The 21,979-nt window shown below is 37.4% G+C and overlaps 1 protein-coding gene across 8 annotated transcripts in view; it reads left to right on the top strand.

Moving 5' to 3' along the window:
• Positions 1–21,979, top strand: part of NAV3 (neuron navigator 3) — a 517,660-nt gene that overhangs the window by 463,115 nt on the left and 32,566 nt on the right. For 6 of the 8 annotated variants that reach the window (XM_033057346.2, XM_033057344.2, XM_033057342.1 and 3 more), the window contains 6 exons: positions 1,737–1,778; positions 4,136–4,296; positions 6,135–6,323; positions 8,679–8,731; positions 14,045–14,068; positions 16,623–16,700. In XM_033057346.2, coding sequence (XP_032913237.1) covers positions 1,737–1,778; positions 4,136–4,296; positions 6,135–6,323; positions 8,679–8,731; positions 14,045–14,068; positions 16,623–16,700 — 547 coding nt within the window. The remainder of the gene's footprint in view (positions 1–1,736; positions 1,779–4,135; positions 4,297–6,134; positions 6,324–8,678; positions 8,732–14,044; positions 14,069–16,622; positions 16,701–21,979) is intronic. The other 2 variants (XM_033057343.2, XM_033057348.1) reach the window with 1 other exon arrangement.

Below are 21,979 nucleotides of genomic sequence, written 5' to 3'. Positions count from 1 at the left end.
TACCATGCTTAATGGTTTCGTAGAATTATCCCAAATCTAGGAGCATCTTTGTAAGCTTTATTATTTTAAAAACATAGAATGAGCTACACTATCTTTAATGTAGTTGCAATAACTCCATGTTTATGTTGAGGAATATTCATCCCTATTTCATTTGATATTCTGAATTCAAAAGATTTATGGAAAATCCTATGGTCACTCTTAATCTACTTATACAACTGGCATACCTTTTGGCTTGGGGATTGGTCTAAAGGAGCACTGACTTCTTCATTTTTAGATAATGTGCTATAGATTACTTTGAAATACATATATCTCTCAGTTAAAGTAGTATTGGAAAATACATTGTTCATTTGGGCTTTTAAATGTTTGCATACGAAACTGGTATTATGATTATGTTTATTCATCTTGAAATTTAGAGGTGCATAAAGGTAAATAAAGGAACATCAAGGCCCCATTTTTCTCGGTGAAGAAAAAAAAGTGAATCATTAATTCAAATTTATGTTGTCTTTTTGCCAGTCATTCTGGGTCTTGTTAGATATGTTGGGAGCAAAATGTTGAAAGTCCAGTCCTCTGACTCTCACATGAACCATGATAACTGGGCCTGTGCTGAAAAACTGCTAATTTTCTCCTTCCCTTTGCTTCCTCCAAATGCAGAACAAGGCCCTTTATTAAACTAGCAAAATTGTCTGTAATATTTCCTGGAGGTAAGAGTAGTTGGCTTCCATTCGTCCAAACCCTGATAGTAATGCATTTTCCATGCCAACAGTGTTTACACTGCCTTTATCTACTTGCATCAAGGATACATGACAATATCATCACCCCCAACACAATAGGAAACACTTTTAATAAGGGTATTTCTTGGGTAGCAAGGGTCCTAAGTTATTGCTGCTCTCAGAGGTGTGATTATGATATGTAATACAGAGGCTTTCAAAAGCCATTTTGCCATTTTGCCATATGGTGACACTAAGATATGTTCTAACGGGAGAAAACCTTGCAATATTTACTCAATGATAACTAGTTCAGCCCACACCAACCAGAGACCAGTTTACCATGACTTTATAATGAAATGCTCAAATGACACTTGGAAGGAGGGCTAGTGGGTGCCCTTCTGGTGATGTGGTTTAAATGAGGAAAATTCCATCCATATATTTTGGGTGATCAGCCACTCTGACACTGTGTGTGAGAAAATGAAACAACATCACTCTGGTGCCCCTTTTCAGTGTCCCCACCATTGCCTTACCATGTGAGCCCCTCAACAACAGAAAGCCAAGAGTCTGAATCTTTAGGACATATTTCTACATGCAGAGCTGTCATTTGGCTTCTGGCAAGGCCATGCTGCCTCTTAGCAGGTGCCACAACCATCATTCCTTTTGGAAATCTTTTGCCTTATCATATGCAACTGTGAAAAATAAAGATTCATACTGTGACCATATGATTCTCACACAGATTGCAGAGCAAAGATGTAGAAAGGTTAGAAATGGTAAAGAAGCACTTCTTTCTGACTTGGACAGTCTCCAAATTACTATTGACCCAGCCCAGAGCATGTCTAGATGAAAAATGAATGTGCAGCAGTCCTTGTCCTATTGTTCCCTCCAATGAGTAAAGAATTTATCATGGAAGTTTTATTAAAAATCATTAAATGACCTTCTGTTATGCACACAAACCTAAAGCTTTAAAATATTTAATTCTGACCAGTCCTGTTTACTGCATGTCCTTAGGGATTTTTTTTGTTTTAACAGCATGCAGCTTGACAGAAATACACTACCCAAAAAGGGATTAAGGTATATTTTTTTTTATTTTTGAGCATGACTGCTGCTTCTCTATTTTTCTGTAACCTTTTCTACACTGCCTTTATTTTTCTTTCTCCTTTTGTTGATCCTGTTTACCACAGAGTTCTTGGAATTTCGATTCAAACCAGAAAATGTAAATTTTAACAATGAAATTTTTGTTTCCATGTCTGCCTAAGGAATACATCTTCTTTCAATATATACCATGGAAAGAAAATACTATTAGGGATCATTTCCTTATGCAATGAATCTTAAAAGGCATTGAATCCTGGAGAGCTAGAAAAGACAGAACAAGATATTTATGCAATTCAATAGGACGAATTATTGAAAACTTTACGGAGAAAAACAAGGTTTTAGAGATGGATTTGACCTGAACTCATGCAAACACTCAGGCAATTTCAACTGGAGAGCTACTAAAGGGTAGGGCTAGAAAATACTAATTTTACTATCCAAGGTTTGTAAGTATAAAATGCATGCTGCTCCATACAGTTTTCTTGGTCCTTACCCAGCAATACACAGAGTCCAACTTTGCTACTGACTCGTCACTAAATTCTGTCTTCATCAGAGAAAACAGAATTTATCCACCCTCTTCTCTCTTCCATGGTTAAAACAGCGGGTCATCAGGTAACTTGGCTGGTTTCATCAGGCATGGAAGCCCATCTCCACAATCCAGGAAAAGGATTTGGCAAGCAAGGATATATGTGCATGTACACAGACACTCTGCAGCTTTCCAATAAGTGAAATTACACCATTAAATCTCATGAAAATCTATTTATAAAATTTTAAGATAGTGCTAACCTGTTGTCACTATAATGCATCTTCTGACCTTCTGCACTAGCTGTTCCTTAATAAGAATTTAATAGTCAAATTTCCTATCATCACAAACCAATCACTTTGGATTTGGAGAGAATGGAAAAGGTGAAAGACATTAAGGGCATAATGGGGTCCCTTGTGAGGATACAATGGGATGACTGAGGTTTGTGGATGTACAGCTGTAATGGTGGCTGAAAGCTGAAGGTGAATGGAGTGGGAAAACTGCTTATAGGCATGTAAGAATGATCAGTTAGACAAAAAAAATAAAAACAAACAAACAAAAAAAAAAAAACCCAAACCAAGCAAAAACCCCAGCTTGATTTAATGTGCAGAGATCCCAGTCCAAAACTCTGATCCTGAATTCTCATTTTTCCATCTTTCCAATCTGATAACCACTTTAACTGTTCTCTACCACATTTATAGGCAAAGATCATAGCTTCTTTTTGAAAAGAGAAAGGAAGTAAATATTTAATAAGGACAAGATGGTTTACTGCTGTAAAATATTGTACAAAACCCCAAGCACAACACAAGAACTTACATGTTCATTTAATCTTCTCTCTAAGCAGAAACACTTGTGCCTCACAAGCCTGAAGCCAGAATATCAAAAGCCCTTTCTCTTTTGGGGAACACTGATGGCTCATGACAGTAGCAAAGAAGGTGTTCATTTCTCAGCAGGATATTGTCTGAATGAAGCAAACTATTTCAGACACTTCTGAAAACAATCTCTTGATTAAGACTCACACTGTCTGCACATTTTAATGTTTAATCACTGCCAGAATTGCCCTTCTTCCAGCTCAGCCAAGGCTGGACCAGTGAGTTACCAGTTCTTCCTCTTAGCCCACGTCACACTGCTCTTGTTTTATTGGTTTACCATAGGAAGCAGTTGATTAATTATTTAATTGCCAAAATTCTTCCTTCCAGAGAACTTGTTTCTGCTAATTGTTTATTTTTCCTGTCCCTTTCCCTCCCCTCAATTTGGGGCAGGACAAAATGTCAGGTAGCATTCAGAGTGGCAGAGAGTATGACCATGAGTAGCTGTCATTATCAATGCAAACTCCTTTTTCAGAATTGTTGATCTGTTTCACTTCTGTTGTCTAATCAGTTGCCCACATGATATGTGACAGATTTCATTTTGTAAGTGGCTACTAATGTACCTTGGCTTCTATTCTGTCAATCCCCCATCCTAACCATACAGCTTCCAAGCTTTTGCATCAATCTGTGCACTTCCTGTAGCTTTGAAATCCTTTTCTGTCAGCTGTCTGTCTGCTATGATTTACCGTCCTGTCTCTTCAAAGGAAGGGAATGCTGTTTTGGGTGGAGGGGGATGAAGAGTAAGGGGAGTTCAAATCCTATATATTTTCTCTTATAACCCAATGGTAAATTGCACCTAATTAAACTCTCTGGTGATAACCACTTGACTAGATTTTATGTTTTCCTAGGGATTTGTTCTAACTGGTGAAGGGTATTTATGTGACAGCTGTTTCTTTCCAAAACATGACCTTGTCGTTGTCTTGAGCATGTCAGCTGTGGTTTTTCAGATATACACCATCATCCCGGCAGACAAGTCAGGAGGAAGGCAAGGAATGGCTGCGCTCCCATTCAACTGGAGGCCTGCAAGACACTGGCAGTCAGTCTCCGCTTGTTTCTCCTTCAGCTATGTCTTCATCTGCAACTGGAAAATACCACTTTTCCAACCTGGGTAAATGCTGTTTCCCTTCACTGTTTCTTCCCTCCATAACAGAGCCATAAAATTCAAATGTACATATTTCTTAGTCTGCCAGACCAGGTAGTTTATTTTTGACATCTTCATCACCATATTGTTTTACCTCACTAATGAGGGGAAACTCACAGTGTTTTTAATGATGTGGGTCAAGGTACCACCTATTTTGCACACAGAGAAAAAAAGCACAGATTCTTTACAACTTGACCAAGGAAGTAAATTTTGAGGGAGAGCTGGAAATCAGCTTCTAGTTCAAAGCTATACATAATTTAGGTTTTGCAGTCAGTAGGGTTATTTCTATTGATTTTAGTGAATGTCAGAAACTAAACATTGCATTTTTCCTGCATGTAGGTTTGCTTTGAGGCAGACCTTTTCAATGTTTTTCAGTAGCTGGACCTGGCTATAACTGCACTGGGTGCAATCCAAATCCTAACATTGAATGCAATATAGTATTTTGGGATGTGGGCCATTGCAGTTTTATTTGATTACACACCAAGGTTCTTCTGAAACTTGTTTCAAATTAATCCAACACAAGTTTGGTTTGGGTTTGTGGGGTTTTTTGTTATAATTTTAATACTTTCTTTAATTCTGATTAAAAACTACTTATCTGCACTGCACTTGACACATACCTAGGTTCACAATGAACTTTTTGTGGTTTAGGCTCTTACTGAGGAATTAGCAACATCCTTTGAAGCACTAAGACTTCTATCACTCTGTCAAAGCTTATGGCATCTATAGGTTGTGATCACTCTAAAGAAATTTGATCAGACATACACATGTTAGTCTTTAGTACATACAGGAAGAGAAGTTGAGCTAAGCTACTTTTAAAAATTAAATTGGATCCTCGCTAAATGAGCCACTGCTTTGAATTTTTCTCCTATAGTTTTAGACACAGCTCTTTGTAAGCATTGGTTTTTCACTGTATTATTTTCTGTTTACAGTTATCTCCTTTTCACTTTGTTCACATTTCTTGTGAACTCACAATACAGAGCGATAAGATCATGGGGGTTAAAATTTATTTTTTCATTTTCCTTTGCTTTTTTCCAATTTTCATAACCCTATGGAATAATTTGCTCTCACAACATAACTGTTCTGGTAGTTTACAAGTTAGGACACATCTTGAGTGATCTAAAATAGAAGTCCAGACACTGAGGCTGAATTTGGCTAGACAGTTCGATTTTTCTGCTACACTTTGAGATTGTGTGGTCCAGGGGCACCATAGCCAAGCTTTCCTTCCTAGTGCCAAGAAAACATTGCAAAAGCTTAAAGTTCATCAAGGTTCATCAATGCTATTCTTGATTTCAACCATGTCTGACTACACCTGTTTATTAGGATGAGATTCAACTGAGGCCTGTGCATAAATATTTAACCTAAAATATTGATAAGTGCTCCTAAAAACAAAGGATAAATGTCTTACATATGCAAATGTACTTTAATCTTAACAGCAGTCAGTAATACAGGTATATAACAAAAAAATACAGATACTAATTAAAAGAGCTGTTTGTAGAAGAGTTATGACCTCTTATTCCTTTTTAACTTTTGAATCTCCCCCACTGGTTTTCTGTCTTGGGCTGCCAAAGTGTGTTCAGACACCAGAGTTAGTATTGCGCTGTGTTTTGCAGGATTAATGTCATCCATCTCCTGCTTCTTTGAGGCCATCTGCTTCACCTTTTTGTTGTAGCTTTAAATGCAGGAATAAAAGCCTTCCATTTTCTCAAGAACATGAAGTCCACCTTGTACTCCTACATTACAATTTTGTGCAGAACCAAAATTCACTTAATGGACATGTGCTTCATTAATAAAGCTTTTTATTCCAGTGAGTCCAACCAACCTATCACAGTTTAACCTTCCTGGACCCAGCATGATGCGTTCAAACAGCATCCCTGCACAAGACACTTCTTTTGACCTTTATGATGACTCCCAGCTGTGTGGCAGTGCTACGTCCTTAGAAGAGAGACCACGAGCCATCAGTCATTCAGGTTCATTCAGGGACAGCATGGAAGAAGGTAAGACTGAGTAACTACTTAGATCAGCAAACATGTCCCAAAATAGATGTCCAAAGCACAGTAAAATTTAAAAATATTTCTTCTGCACCCTGCACCATAGAAACTTCAATGATTTTGTGAAGCTTTTATTAACCCTGTTGAGTTGCACTGACAAGCTTGCCTTGTCCTAAAACATGGAAGGCATTACTTTCAACCAGTAATAACCAGTGCTCATACATGTACAAATCCTCTATCAGAAATTTTGGAGAAAAAGAAGCCATTCTTGGAAAATTACTCTTTTTTCCTCTAAATCCGAAATATCTGAACGTACCTTGACTACTATGTTTCTCTGTTTTCTTAGTCTTACTTTTGTGCTTCCTTTTTTTCCCCAAATACCATTGCTACTTAGCATCTCCTTTCTTTTGCAGTCATTTAATCTCCCCACTTTCCTACAACCTCCTACAGCAAACACTGTGTGAATTTCTATATTGAAATTCTATCATTTAAACTGACCTCACTATTTTATGCAGATTATTACTGTCTGAGTTTTTTAATGCCATCTGCAACATCTGGAACTTGGTGGATATTGTTTGGTTTGGTTTTGGATTTTGCTCTTTTTATCCACAGAGAACCTGACAACTCCTAATTAAATGCACTGTGACATTTTCTTTTGAATTACATTTCTGGTAAATCTGATTGTTTGCAGAATTCTCATTAGTCCAAAGTCCTTACATCCTTTAATTCAACAAAAATAGACAACTGAAATTCCGTGAAATTCATTCTATGACATTCATCTTGTTTACTGCTAAGTGATGGCAATGTAAATTATCTTTATAATTGGCAAATGAAAAAAGTCTTGCTTTAGCCCCAAAGGTCACTGTTACAAGATAAAAGGGTGGGGGGAAAGTCCTAGGTAAAACAGCAGACAAATAATACTTCTACTTTTTGATTCCTTTTACTGTATTTTAGAGGATATATCAGGCAGACATCTGGGTATGTAATATTAGCAGTAGGGTGCAGGACAACTCAAGCTGTGAGTTGTCAGCACAGAGAGGATGGCTGACTGCACAGAAGAGTATCACATAATTCAAGGACAGAGCTGACTACAGACCCTTTCTGAGAAACAGAATTATCAAAGGAAACACTGGAAAAATAATAGAGCTAACAAAGCACTTTATGCATAGAAAAAGAAGGGTTAAGTGTAGAATTTCAGTAACGGGTCACCAGTGGCTTCATGAAAGCTTTTTCATTGGTTATGTTTCTTGTCCAGCTGGAGTGGCTAACCGTGATCAACCTGAGTAAATGAAAGTCAATGCAGCAGTAATAAACAGTTTTCGGCAGTTTATGATCATTACAGATTAACATGAAATGATGCTTTTACAAGGTCAAATGTATTTTAAGATAGAAGCTCTGAGGAAGGTTCAAGTGAAGGAAGTGAGGGAATTCATAGAGCCATTGTGTATGAATGCAGAATGGCAGTTTGGCTGAGATATTTAAACTGGAGACTGAAAACCAAAAATACTTTGGAAGCCTCTCCATTTCAATGGTCAGTGTACCACATTTCTATAAATACAAACCTAGATTTAAAGTCCATTTGGCTAGTCCAAATATTCTTGTAGTGTCTGTTTTCTCAAACCCTGGCAAATTAAAGTATCACAAAAAATTTCTTGTGAAACAAAAATAAAAAGATGCAATTAAATAAATTATCTTCTTTTAAATTATCTGTAGATATAGCCTTCCTCAGGAGAATAATCAGAAGCAGAAAGGGGCACTTTTTTTTTTTACAGTTTTAGTATTCGTTTGCCATTTCCAGGTAGACCAGGAACCCCATTTCTGAAAGTGCAGCCCTGAAACATTCACTCATTGTTCTTGAGGCCAACTCCACTGAGGATTAGGGGAAATAAAGCACTACCCCTCACAGTTACCCTTTCCCATGGACTACAGCTACACAGGTCAGCATTGCTGAGGGAAGACTGGGAGCTCACCCCATGGAGTATGAACTATTTCCCAAGGCATAGTCTCTTACTAAAGTAATTTGCTCATCTTAAGTCAGGTGTATAAACAGCTTGATTTCTGGTTTCTCTGAAGAGTGTAATTATCAAGTGATTTCTTGTCAGAGCAACAAAGGTGATGCTTGGTTTTCTCATAATAATACAAAATGTCATTGGCTCACTCACCTGCCCCGTATGCAAGAAAATGTTTTTTCTGTATAGGACAATCTTTCTAAATCTATCAATAGCTATTCTATACTGATAGCTCATAATTGCTCTTTGCAGAAAATCGTTTCTCATTTTAAAATTTTGTTTACTTATTGAGCTACTTGGAGGAAATTTTATGCTTTTATCAATATTTCATGTTATTTTCCTTTTCTTAAAGTACATGGTTCCTCATTGTCACTTGTCTCGAGCACATCTTCTCTCTACTCTACGGTGAGTATTGATATTTTAGAAAAAGTTCTGCCTGCATCTGTTCTTGTTCGATGTTCATGAAAATTTCAGTGCTTTGTGATCTAGAAGAATTAGAATTTTACTGCAAAAAAGTAGTTGTGTTTATTTTCAGCTTTGTACTATTGCATACTGGTTTAGAAAACATTTTTTTCACCTTTTTATGTAAATTTCTTATAAATGTTTAAAATTACCCAGTATATATTTTGAAAGCTAAAAACAAAAGGTGACAGACTAAGAGTGTCTCTTTTATGGGGGTCCTTATGCTATTGTAGTTGACCATTTTGAGTCATTTTGCTAACTTTCCGCTAGTGCACAATTTAGAAAATTATTTATGTCCTGGCACTGTTTGAGGTAAACTTGAAAACCACAAGATTGCCTTAGGATAAGGGAGACGAAATTTGACGTTTAGGTGTCTACTGATTGTACTGGCAAGTGACAGCATTTAGATGTTATTTACAAAGAGAGGAATAACTTTATAAAATTTCAGTCTTTGTTAGTTAGGTTAATTAGATTGAGTAATATCTGTTTTGATCTCCAGAAGTTGTTTTAGGTTTGACTTTTTTCCTTTATTTTATTGTTTGGTTTTTTGGGGTTTTTTTAAATCTTACGGGGAGGTTTTAAATATATTTTGCATCATTTATTGCTTCAGTTGCTCTACTGGCAAGAAATCATCCATAGGGGAGTAGTTGAACATATTTGGACATTCCCTTGCTGATGCACAGCAGTTGCTTTGCAACCTCCTCACTAACTACAATTACATGCTGCAGTCGCTCCTTTTCACAGGACAGCAACTCACTCACCCTTTCCTGTGCATTCATGGGTAGTGTGTGTCCTCTCCATATGTTAGTGTCAGCTGACATTACAGAGATGGGCTCCTCTACCCAGACCCAGCGCCACTTCTTGCCTAGGAATACCAAGCTCATGCAGTTTGATGCATTTGCAGCGCGTGGCAGCTCTGTCTCAGTGCTAAACTCATGTTAGCTTGAAAAGTATGTTGTATCCTTGCACAATGGTGCCTCTCCTAGTTCTGTTTAATCATAAAAAGGTTCATACAAGGGCATATCTAAAACATCAAGTACGCATGCCTTAGGTTTTTACAGGCCTTAAACTGCAAATTGCAAGTCATTTCAGTCCAGACCAGTCCTGCATTATTTGGAAGTGTGAGAAGGGAGATGAAAGTGGGAAGTGTAGAGCGTATATACAGACTGGCTACACGTGAGGCATGACTAACATTCAGAGTAATTTATGTTTTGGTGGTTGAAAAAAATCTTTAGAACAATTTCCCTGTCTGTGAGATACAGCAAGAAGCTTGCACGGGAAGTTGTGTCAAAAAATTATAATTCAAGTTTTGGTGTTAAATTTTCAAAGAATGTTATGAAAGTGATAGATGAAAAAAATCAAGCTATAAAGTGACACAGGATGCTTTCAGCACCCAGTAAGTGAGTAACTCTGAAATATCTGTGCTCTGATGTTGTGTAATGTAGCAAGAATTTATGAATACTTACTATTTATATAACCTGTTACCTTTCAACACAGTATCTTGGAAATATTAAGTAAACCCCATGATAGTAAAAAATGGTATTTTTCCTGCAAAATAAACTTTAAACTGCTTACCCAGGTTCATACTATAAATATCCTCTTACTGTAAATTTATATTGCAGCTGAGCCCCCTTAAGTAATGGATTATATAGGCAAGATAATAGAAGCTGCAGAAAAATCTGAAAAGAACCAGAAAGAAATTGGTAAGAAAAAAATTACTAGGATTGACTTTTAGCAAAGATTTTTGATCTGAATTTCTTCTGCTTGAGCTTCCTGTGAAAACAGTTTAAACTTTTCAGCAATTAATCAAAAGATGATGCATAAGTGGAGTATAGAAACATGAAAAGTTTAATACTCGGTTTCACATCAGCTGAAGACAGCAATGGTATAGCTTCACATGGTTATCCGAATTAATTGTATTTATCAGATTTTTCAAGCATTATCTTAAGCTTTAGTGCTAGTGTTTTTTGTGACTTAATCACTGGAGAAATTCAGACAAAGTACTAAATGAAGATCAAGACTATCATGTATAATTACCAGAGGATAGTTGAGAGTCTTCAAGTTATTCTTTGAAGACTGTTTCTTTCAGGATTAGAATATGAGATTCAGAAGATACATTTCATTATTTTCTGCCATTGAATAAGTCCAATGACACAGAAGTTCTGCATTCACTACTATTTTCTGAATATATTGGCTTTCTTCTTGATTTGCATTTGGGTTTTCAGGACTTAACTTGCATAGACTGGAATCTAGCTGGTAGAGATATGCTTGTACAGAGACGTCCATTTTGTTTCACAGAAAAATATACCATGTAAGCAGATGTAGTAAACTGATGTAGTTTTGGCAGTGAATACATTTAAGCCTGTGAGTAATTGAAAAAATTATGATAGGTTGTCTCCTGTTTCAATTGCCTCCTGCTCAGTAGGTGAAACACTTAAATTTTCACATATTTAGTTAATTGCCAATTTCTCACACTGGCTCTCAGCATTGGTTACACTTTGACTCCCTAGGCTTCATTGATTGTACTGAGCCATGCTCAGAGGAGTTGTGTAAGAACATGTCATTTGCACCTTAATTTTCTGAGACTTAAAAAAAGAGAAAATAATCCTTGCAAGGATGGGATGAATGCATATGATGGAGAAGTAGAGTGAGAAAAAGAGTTTTTTCCATTTAGAGCCTATTGGCTGAGTCCTGGGTTGCAATGGTGTGAGCATGAACTTAAGTAAAAATTGTACAGATATATTTGGTTGTCAGATTTTATTTTCTAAGCTGATAGTATGTCCAAAATCCGGGTCTTTCTCATTCATTTACAGTAATTTCACGATTACAAACCGCACTGACTATAAGCCGCATCTCCGGGTGTTGGCAAACATTTCGTTCTTTGTCCATACACAAGCTGCTCCTGAGTATAAGCTGCTCTGTCGTTCGCAGCGAGGACCCGCGTGCAACAAAGTTGCCAAATAGTAACAGAATCGCGGCATGGCAGGGTTTACTGGCTTGGCTCGGGCCGTGAGGGCTCAGCCCGCTCAGGGCTGCCGATGGGGCCAGGCGGCCCAGCTCAGCGCTGCCGCTCAGCAGGGCACTCAGGGCAGGCTGCTGCCACCGCTGGGCTCGCTCGCCCCGGCCCGGCGCTGCGCTGCATTGGCATGGGGGACGGAGCCCACCGGCACCTGCAGCGGTGGTGGGAGGCGGGGATGGAGCCCGCTGGCACCCACCGTGGCGGCAGGCGGGGACGGGAGCCCCCTGCCTTCCCCCAAGCCATGGGGCCAGCAGGAGGGAGCTTCCCCGCCTCTCCCCTGCCATGCCGCCAGCATTGAGCCGGCTCCACCCGCCGTGCAACAGAGTAACCAATTTGTAACAATCGCATAAATACCGGTTTTTACTGGCAGGTGCTCAACTTGGCAGTTTGCACTGACTTGGTTTGCACTTATGGGGTTGGAAATGTCAGAAACTTATTCACATATTAGCCACTCCTGAGTGTAAGCCGCATTTCTGGTGTGGGAGCAAAATTTTGGTCAAAACGGTGCGGCTTGTAATCGTGAAATTACTGTACTTCCTTTGCTGCCCACAAAATCTGACTTGTGGGAGCCACTTCTCTGAGCCCAGGGTGAGGCAACACTTCCTTGTGCTTCTTTAAAATTAAGGGAGTTGTCTAGTAACAACACATGGCAATGCTTTCATCGGTAGGTTTGGTGGTCCAAGGACAAGTACCATGTCCCCACATGGCAGTTTTGCAAAAAGGTCAACAAGCCTAATTTTTTGCTTTTGTTATCGCAGAAGAAATCATAAGGGGACATCATCACCTCAATCCCTGACTCTCCATGCACTACGTATTTGATGTAACAATGATGGGCATAGAATATAACTTTTTTCTGTATGTAGATCTCCTTTTTACAAACATAGATCAGACAGTTAGTGTGTTACAGTATGTGTCACATCAGTGAAAAGAAAAATCTCTTTATACTAAATTATCCTCACATAGTAATGTGTCAGGTATTAGAGTACTTTCAGCCAAAACCATTTCTAGGTGTTGCCAAGGTAAATATCATAGCATCATAGTCTGTTTAGTGACTGCTCACAGATAAGCATGTATGGAAAGAGGCATTTTCCAGAAGTCTTCTCTTACACAAGGCAAAGCAAAAAAAAAATTTCTTTTATAAATAACTAAAATAATTAAAAACCCAAAATTAATGGCTAATACAGGCCCAAAGTCAGCTATATTAATTTATAATAACACAGAATAAGACAGTTTGATGCCAGAGAATCTTCAGAAGAACCCTTACTTTGGGTTTTCTGAGTGTTTCTAGTGTTATTTATGGATAATTCCTCTACCTACATTTTCCTTTTACTGCTTGCCTCTCTTCCAGATAATGTAGATTGCTTCTCTGAACACGGGCCACTTCAGACCATGGGGTGGAGTAATTTCCTATTTTATGTTATGAAAGGGTTCCCTTCTCATGGCATGCCATTCTTTTCCATTATTTTCCCACTGAAGCAAGATTTATCCGTCCACCAAATGTCTCCTGACAAGGACTAATCCAATGTTTAGAAACTGAATGACTTTCAAATGTTTGCCTTGCTGTGGTTTAGTTTCTTAACTTCTTGAAAAAGGCTGCTGAGTAAAAATCTTCAATATATGACACAATTCATTGCAATATGGAAAATACCTAAATTATTAAATAATATTAGCAAGTTTAATTGAATACTTTAACATGCCTTGATAGCTCTTAATATTTTGTTCAGTACTCTGTATGGAAGAAATTACATTAAATTGCAAGATCCCCTCACCTTTCCTGATGTGTTTTACAGGTATTCCATCAATTTATCAGGAATTACTTATCATATTAGGAACATTTCTTTGTATGCAGTAAAACAAATAAAAGTCCAGGAGCTCTAATAATTATTGCAGCATAAATGTTTTTTTTGTGTCAGACTGAGGTCCATTCAGTAAGAGCATAGTGAATTTTTGTTTACATCTTAGAAATGTAGCTTCAGATTCTGCAGTTCTGGTCCTGCTCTTCCTTTCTCCACCATTTCATTTTGTCAGTATGCTGGCAAGCTCTTTGGGGTTGCAGCTGGAGCCTTGCCAAGCAAGTTGAAAGAAGTTTCGTTTTTTGTTTTTTCTGGATATTTTTCTTAAATGTAATGGGTGTGTGAAGCTATTAATTTCACTTCAGTGTAGCTGGCTTTTATGTTCTATTACCACAATTATGTTGCACCCTGATTCTAAGCCATTTCTTCTTTGTTTTCTTCCAGGCAGAAGAAAAGGCACATTCAGAGGTAAGAACTTTCCTTTATATTTATACTTATGTATTGCCTTACATTATTTTATAGTTTATTGTTTACCTGCTTTGGCTAAACTGCAGAGTTAGTGGGGAAAATACATCCTGTGTCTTTGCATCACCTTTCAAGAAGTATTGGTGAAAACCTGGTGCAGCTTTCAGTGTACTGGAAGGTGTTTTCTTAACACTGTGCTGAAGAAAGCCTCCTGGCTGTCATTCTGAAAAGATGAAAAGATGGGTGTTGAGTGAAGGAGTTGAGATAGGTCTGGTTTCAGACTTAATACCACTCTGTGCAGGATCTAAGGGATTGTGCAATTCAAGGTAAGGTGCTACCTTTCAGGAGGAAAAATACTTGAAATGATCGCTTTGAACTTCTCTCCCTCACATTTTGCATTATATTAAATTTCTGAAACTGACCGCTTTGATGGATTTCAGAGCAATGTAGATTGATTTCAGATATAAATCAAATTTGATGTGGAAAATGGCTTCTTTCTCCTCACAGTGTATAAGAATGTGAGACAAACCTGGGTCAGCAGCTGGATACAATTACAGCCTTTCTCAAAATGAAGTCCTGGTTGTATTGAAAGGGCACCAAAGAGTAGCAGCAATAAAATATAGCACCAAGGGGTACATTTGCACTTCACAGAACTGCATGCCTTCCAACTCCTGCATTTATGCTGCTCCTATTTTTACTAGTCTAATCAAAGAAAATGTCAACAAAAAGATATTTTGAGGCAATTGAACAAATAAGCGTATCCTTCCCTCCTTGCTGCAGTATATTTCAGTATAATTTTGTCTAAGCTCACATCTCTTAAAGTTAAAACAAAGAAGCTAATGAGGCATGCCATAGCTCAGTAGTGCAAATTACAATTCCTTGTTTTATTGCTTTTATAGAGGGATGTACATAGAGATGAAACAACATTTCATTCCTATGTTTCTACGTGATGTTTTCTCAGTATCTGGGTCTGCTTGAGATGCTCTTACAGGAGATGTTGAACAGTGCTTCATGAGACCTACCTTTGTGAATTTGCAAGAACATTATAAAAGTGTAACTTAAGCTGGAATGTAAAAAAATTGCATTTAAAAACCAAAGAGAAAACTTGGAAAAATTAAGGGGTCAGTCCAGGATGGAGAGCAGTTTGATAATCTGTCCCTGTTGCACTGAGCTAGTGTAAATGACTGAGCTGTTTTTGTGTTATACAGGAACATGGTTGGTTTACATGGGAGTCATAAAACTACAGTACTGTAATAGTCTTTACTAGTGACTGTTACATGTTCCCTTTCCTAGGTTGGTTTTTCCCATTTTACTTCTCCAGTCTGGAATAATTTATGTCTGAATATGAAAGGCTCTTCGAAGTGAAACTCCATGCTGTGCTTGATTTCAATACAATGCCCAGAAGTCACTGTAAGATCTCAAATAGGGTTAAATGAGCTTAAAATTATGTGCAAGCTTCATGCTAGGTATCTACCCTAGCTGAAATGGAAACAGATATTTTTCTTAAGGATTCTGTTTTTCATTAAAGGATAAAGGACTCTTGAGTTTATTTTCATGTCAACAAGCACATTTGAAGCTACATTTATTTTTTTTAAGTTGGCAAGCAAATTTTTGATACCATATACAGTTTAAAGAGGTTGAATTGTTTGAATTTCAGGGACTATAGGAAGCATGTGTTAGAGAAAAAAAAATGCTATTTTACCTTACCTAGTTTTAGACATCCATAAAGAAAAAATTTGTGTCTGAGGTCGCCATCAAAGTCTTCTTCATTTCAGGCAGTGTGAGAGTACAGTAATTTCACGATTATGAGCCGCACCTGATTATAAAGCTGCACGTCCGGGTGTCAGCAACTTTTCGTTCTTTGTCCATATATAAGCCGCACTTTCTTTCACAGCAAGTTACACAACTTACACAAAGTTACCAGTTAGTAACAGAATTGTGGCATCACGGGGTTTACTGGCTCGGCTCAGGGCTACTGCGGGCTCACACTTCTGGGTTGGCAAATTTCTGAACTTCATCCATATTAATGGCCGCACCTGATTATAAGCCGCACTTCCAGGTTCAGACCAAAATTTTAGTCAAAATGGTGCGGCTTATAATCATGAAATTACTGTACATTTTTCAAGTTAACTTATTCTAATGTAGACCTCATTGATTGCATCATGTCTACAGTCAGGCACAGCAAACCTCACCCAAATGCACTTATGTTTCAAAACCTCCGGCCACATCCAGGGTGCCTCTCCTTGATTGCACTAAATGGGATTTGGTAAAAACCCATGATATTTCCCTTGCAAAAGAGGATAGCAGATACAAAGTAATTAAACCCATACATGCTCCGTACTGGAATCCTGGCTTGTACATTGGTTAAGTGCTAGAAAACAGTCAGAGCAACACTAAGAGACAACTTTTAATAATTTGTGTTTCTGGATTTTTCTGAGATCAAAATCTGAAGCTAAAACATTGTAAACCTATTGGCGATCTCTCAAGAAAACATACAAACTATCCATAACAAAAAAAAATTTGGTGAAATACTGACAGTAGTCTGTTGTTTCTCTAGCAAATTCAGAAACTACGAAGAGAGTTGGTTGCATCACAAGAGAAAGTTGCTACCCTTACTTCTCAGCTTTCAGCAAACGTAAGTATTTTTTACTTGTGATGATAAGTAGTATCAACAAATATATTATGAATAGCTATTACTCAACACATAGTCTTGGAGACTTTCATTATTTATTTATTTACTTGGGTTTTTTTTTTTTTTCCAAGTTAATGATTTCATTAGATTTCTATATTGCCCCAGCTTCAAGGAGAAGAAATCTTGTGGGAATGGAAAGTAGACAGTGAAAATGAAGATTTCCACACTTTGAATATAACAGTCCTATGCTGTTCAGTTTTACCCTTTTCTTAGAATCAATGTTAAAAAAAGACCAGAAGTAAGGAGACGCAACCAAAGAAAGGCATGATTTGCATATTCTGATAGAATTCGTTAGAGTTTCATTTCACATAGACAAACCCTGCAAAATGCAGTCAGGTGTGAAGGGAAACACAGTATACAAGTGTATATAGAATTTATATGCTACAAAACCAGTGCTGATATATAACTAATTAAAACTGGGCTATTTCACAGAGAGCTTCCTGGTGTTCCTTCCAATTGACATATGTTGATAATATGAGTTATGGAACATGTTACCTGAAAATAATGCCGGTTACCGAATGTGAGTCTATACAATCCTGTCTGGTTGCTGTGGTTTCAAGTGAAGTTACTGAACAATCTAGTACTGTGATTTTTAAATGCAGTTCAGACTGTAATTATCCTTACTACTGTGAGGGAAATCTGAGATGCTGTTAGAAGAATGTATCGTTTTGCAGTTCAAGAAAGCAGTTTCCTGATGTCTTGGCAGCCCATAGAGTGCCTTTGTTTGAAGTGTAGGTGTCCTGAATATTTAGATTTACAAATACTGCTGTTTTAAAAGAAATTATTTCATGTTGTTAGAAAACAATCGCTAACTCTGTGAAATCTGCTTGATCATGTGTGACTTCTACACATGAAAATGTGGAAGAACTGTGCTTAGCACTTCTCTGTTCAGATGGCTGCAGAGCACCTGAGGATATTTGTACATCTGTAGCAGTGTAGGTTGCCAGACTCTTCTGAGTACTGAGAATGAATTAGTGGATCAGGTGATGTGGGACATTGCGATGTTTGTAAATTCAAAATCTGGATTCTGAGTTGGATTATTCATTTGAGAATGTATAACTAGAATAGCTGACATATCTATATTGGTATGGGGTTCCTTCACTCACATGTTTTAGACACTAACCTTCATCTTTACCAGTTTGGGCAGTTCTTCATTCACCTATCTTGAGAACAACAAACTAAAACCCACACTGAGAGGTCAGAAGAGCTAAATTAGCATGCTTTGCATAGGTGTGCTTGCTAGAGAGTCTATTGGTCTCTACAGGGCAGTTTTCTTTACACCATAAATCCAGAGGTGCAGCAACTCTGCATGAAAGTGGGGGCAAAGGGAGGTGATCCTTGTCTGGGCTTGTGACACAGCACAATCACAGACATGCCCACATACACTCTGAGTGCCCTGGTGTTTTCCAGAGGAGTTATCTTGATTACAGCAGGCCCCTGATTTAATGAAAGATGTGTCTGCCCACAGTCAGAAGTTGGACTAGATGATCATTAAATGTCCCTTCCAACCCAAACCTTTTCATGATTCTAAATAGAGGTGTCATATCAGTAAAACTAAATTGTTTGCCTTAGGTGGGCTACTGCTCAGTACCTGTTCCAGGTGGTATCTCAGGACCCTGGTACCACTCCTCTCTTTACTCTGCAGGCAGAAAAACAGTTTTCCCTCTCCTTCCACTGCTCAGAACAGAAAACACCAGCATATTCTTTCTAACTGCTGTGTTGAAAGGGAAAGCTGAAAGATTACTCAGTCTCCATCACTTTCAGTCAATCCAGAAGTGCTGTAGTCTATAATATGGGAACAAGTGCAGTATGGTGAGGATGTCAGAGCATTCTCTCCAATCTCTCCTCAGTCTTATTTGGAAGTCCTTCACTATTCCTCTGGCCAATATGTCTTTCTATTAAATAAACACCATACAGCATATTTGCTAATAAAATTATTTATTCTAGACAAATTGTCAAAGCCAGCTCCAAGTTACTATCAGATCTGATCGATAAATCAAATAAACTGAGTCAAGTTAAAAATGGATATTTTGGCTTGGTTTTCACTTAAACTAAATAGCTGCATGGGTAAGAAATAAATTTGGGTTGATCTGTATTAATCAGATTGGATTGTTGGGAATTTGTTCCTATATACTCCCTCTGGGCTTCTGAATAACTAGCAAGAATGCTTTTCTACTGATCTGATTGTAAGGACAACATTTTCAATAGGATAGCTAAAATATATGCATAGATATCTGTTTTTCCTATCCAGAAGTACCACATTTAGTTAATTTAATAATTTTCTTTTGACTGGTATACACCTTCTAATCCATCTCCATGGATTAGAAGTTCTTTAAACTCTAAATCTATAAGCACCCCTAAGGCTGATCCATTTTGCACATGCATTTTTTAAATAATACAAGAGAAATCTTTCCTCTTGCCAAATCCCCAACAAGCAGAAATTCCTTCACAATTAAATTTTTCAGGAGCATGAAACTTAGAGGCTTCAAATTCTCCATGAACAAAATTATATACATGATCAATATAATCTTAAAATAAAAGTAGATATTACTGGATAGTGGGGGTAAATATCTTTGGCAGGATGTTTTCATGAGATACATACTTTACAAAACCAAAAAATTGGAAAGCATTTCACTATAAACCTGGTCCTGAGTTCATTCTCTGCTGTTTCTTGTACAGAACTTGTGAAGTATTAAAAAACACTTCCTCATGAATACAAACAATCAAAATCGACTGCTTAAACATTTTAGTGCTCCTTCTGTCAATCTTTCAAGCACTTTATGAGAAGAAATTCTACAAAGTATCACTTAAACCTCAGAAATAAAATCCAGCTTGAAAGCAGAGAGTATATTTAACTCTTTAATTGTGATAGAACCACTGAAATTTAGTCTACTTACAGAATTGATGTTTAAATGCCAGTTATTAAGTATTTTTCATAAAAATTCTGAGAATTATTAACAAATAGTTGATTTAACTTGGCAAATGGAAAACCCAGATGACTTTCTAAATTTCATTAACTTGTACTACCCTAGCAATGCATTCCTTGCATCTATTCGTTTATCATTTATTTTGTAGTCTAAGTTACTAGTTATTCCTTTTAAAGTAGAAATATTCCTAATCACAAAATCTGGAATTTATTTTTAGAGAAGAAATCAAATCTCTACATGGATAATACTACTGTGACCCTCATTTTAAGTCATGTTTGCTCATCAGTAAGGCTAAAAATTGAACAAACATTAAGTTTAACTCAGGAAAGTTTGATCACTGCCTGTCTTTGTTAATCTGTCTCTGGCAGGCAGAGAAATGTGTGAACAGAGTATCTTTTGTGATGCTTTTACTAACCAGAAAAATGCACTGTTCTTTCCAATGCTTTTGCTACAAATGCATTCACCTTAGAGGTAGACCTTAGTGTTAGTTAGTCCTAACCTCCTTCTAATTTCCATACTTCCACTGAAAAAAGGCAGCACCTTTTGCTTTGCTGTGGTCTGAAGAAGGAAACTGTTAATAGCTATAAAACTTGTTCCTTCATAGTTCATCTCGATGTGTACTTGTTGTTATTTCTCTTTGTAGAATTGAGCAAAAGTATTGTATGTGAGTGAAAATAGAGCATCTTATTCAGCTCATTTCAAAGCTATTTGTGCGTTTCTTTGCTTCTCCACAGAAGACTATTGGTGACATTAGTACATAAGTCATTAGAAGACTGGCAGGCTGAAATTTGACCTATTTGATCAAGCCTTTGCTTGATACATTATTTTATACTGGAATCTGTCAATTGGAAGTGACAGCATTTCTCAGGCATTATTGAAAACTCTGCTAAAATTTTTCTTATTTGATTTCATTTGTTGTTCAGGTTTTGTTGGCTGGACTCAAGTACTATCTTTGACTTCAGCAGTTTATTTCTTTTGATTAACCCCAAAGTGCTGAAGTGTTTTGCTTGCATATGATTAAATTCAAGCTGGGTCCAGCTGTCGTTTGGATGCTTAATTTACAGATTTTTTTCTGAGATTCTTGCTTTACCCCTGGCATCTGTCTTAGTGTGGCTAAAGGCTAAATCTCAGTACTAATTCAGAAAGGGCTTGTTTTCAGTGCAGAAAATGCACAACCAGCAGACTCTGTGTGTGACTGACAAGGGCTCAAATTCCAGTGAGTAGCCTGACCCAGCCTGTTCAGAGGGACTTTGTTCAGTGCTTTGTGCTGTATAAAGCTGAAGGGTGCATGCTTGCAAACTGCAGTGGAGCCAGGATGCCAGTAGAAAGCAGAGGAGGTTTGCTGGCTAATGCTATGGTTTGGCCAGCTCTGAACCACTATCCTACAGCCAAGCAGCAAGATGCTAGCAGGCAGCAAGCAGAAAAGGTCACCAGATGTACACTTGCTGCTTGCAATCAGCCCGATCTCTTCTGGCCTTTCACACCTCCTTTCATTCAGCCGTGTCAGGTGGGAGGAACTTCATTTATTTACCTTTGTTTTGTAAATCTGAATGCCACAGGTCAAATCCCAATGTGTATTGGAAGACAGATGTTTCATGTGTGAATGTCATGCTCAAGATAGGCTATAAACCTGAGAGCTGAGGTATTTGGGATTTGCCTGGCTGAGGAAACGCTTAAAATCAAATCTGTCGTCTTAGCACAGAAGTCATTCCCTAAGCATTCATCTCTTTGACTGTTTCCAGTGGGCATTTCACACATTAATAGAAGTCAAAATTAATTCATACATGAAGGATATCTACAGATTAAGAGCTGTCCATCTCTGTATCTAATATGTGTGTCATGTTAATGATAGATATATTTTGCTGCAGTCATACTTCGAGTAATGCCCAGTTACTTAACTCTTAATTCCAGGATGTCTTTTTTCAGGTACAAATACTGCATTCAATTGTGAAGACAAATTTTTACTTTAGAATGAGTATTATATAAAGGACATGCAATATTCAGGCTACTCTTTGAAGTATTGCAATGATGTGTGTGTGCCATGAATGAAACTACTGAAACTAATACAGAGATTTCTAAGGTGTGAGACAAGAATGGAAACTTTTAGACAAATTAAATCATCCTCAGAAATTGAAGATTAGCAATCCAATCAAAATAAATTACCAAATTTTTAAGTGTAAAAAACGTTTCTAATTAAAATTTCTGATTTCTGATGAACATTGCTAGACAAATACTTTTCTCTTTGCTTTAATTGTTTTATGAATTCTTCTGCATTTAACTATTTAAATGCAAAGC

The sequence above is a fragment of the Catharus ustulatus genome, chromosome 4, assembly GCF_009819885.2.
Source record: "Catharus ustulatus isolate bCatUst1 chromosome 4, bCatUst1.pri.v2, whole genome shotgun sequence".
Taxonomy (NCBI): domain Eukaryota; kingdom Metazoa; phylum Chordata; class Aves; order Passeriformes; family Turdidae; genus Catharus; species Catharus ustulatus.
The sequence above is the reverse complement of the archived record's forward strand: the minus strand, read 5'-3'. Positions and strand labels throughout refer to the sequence as shown.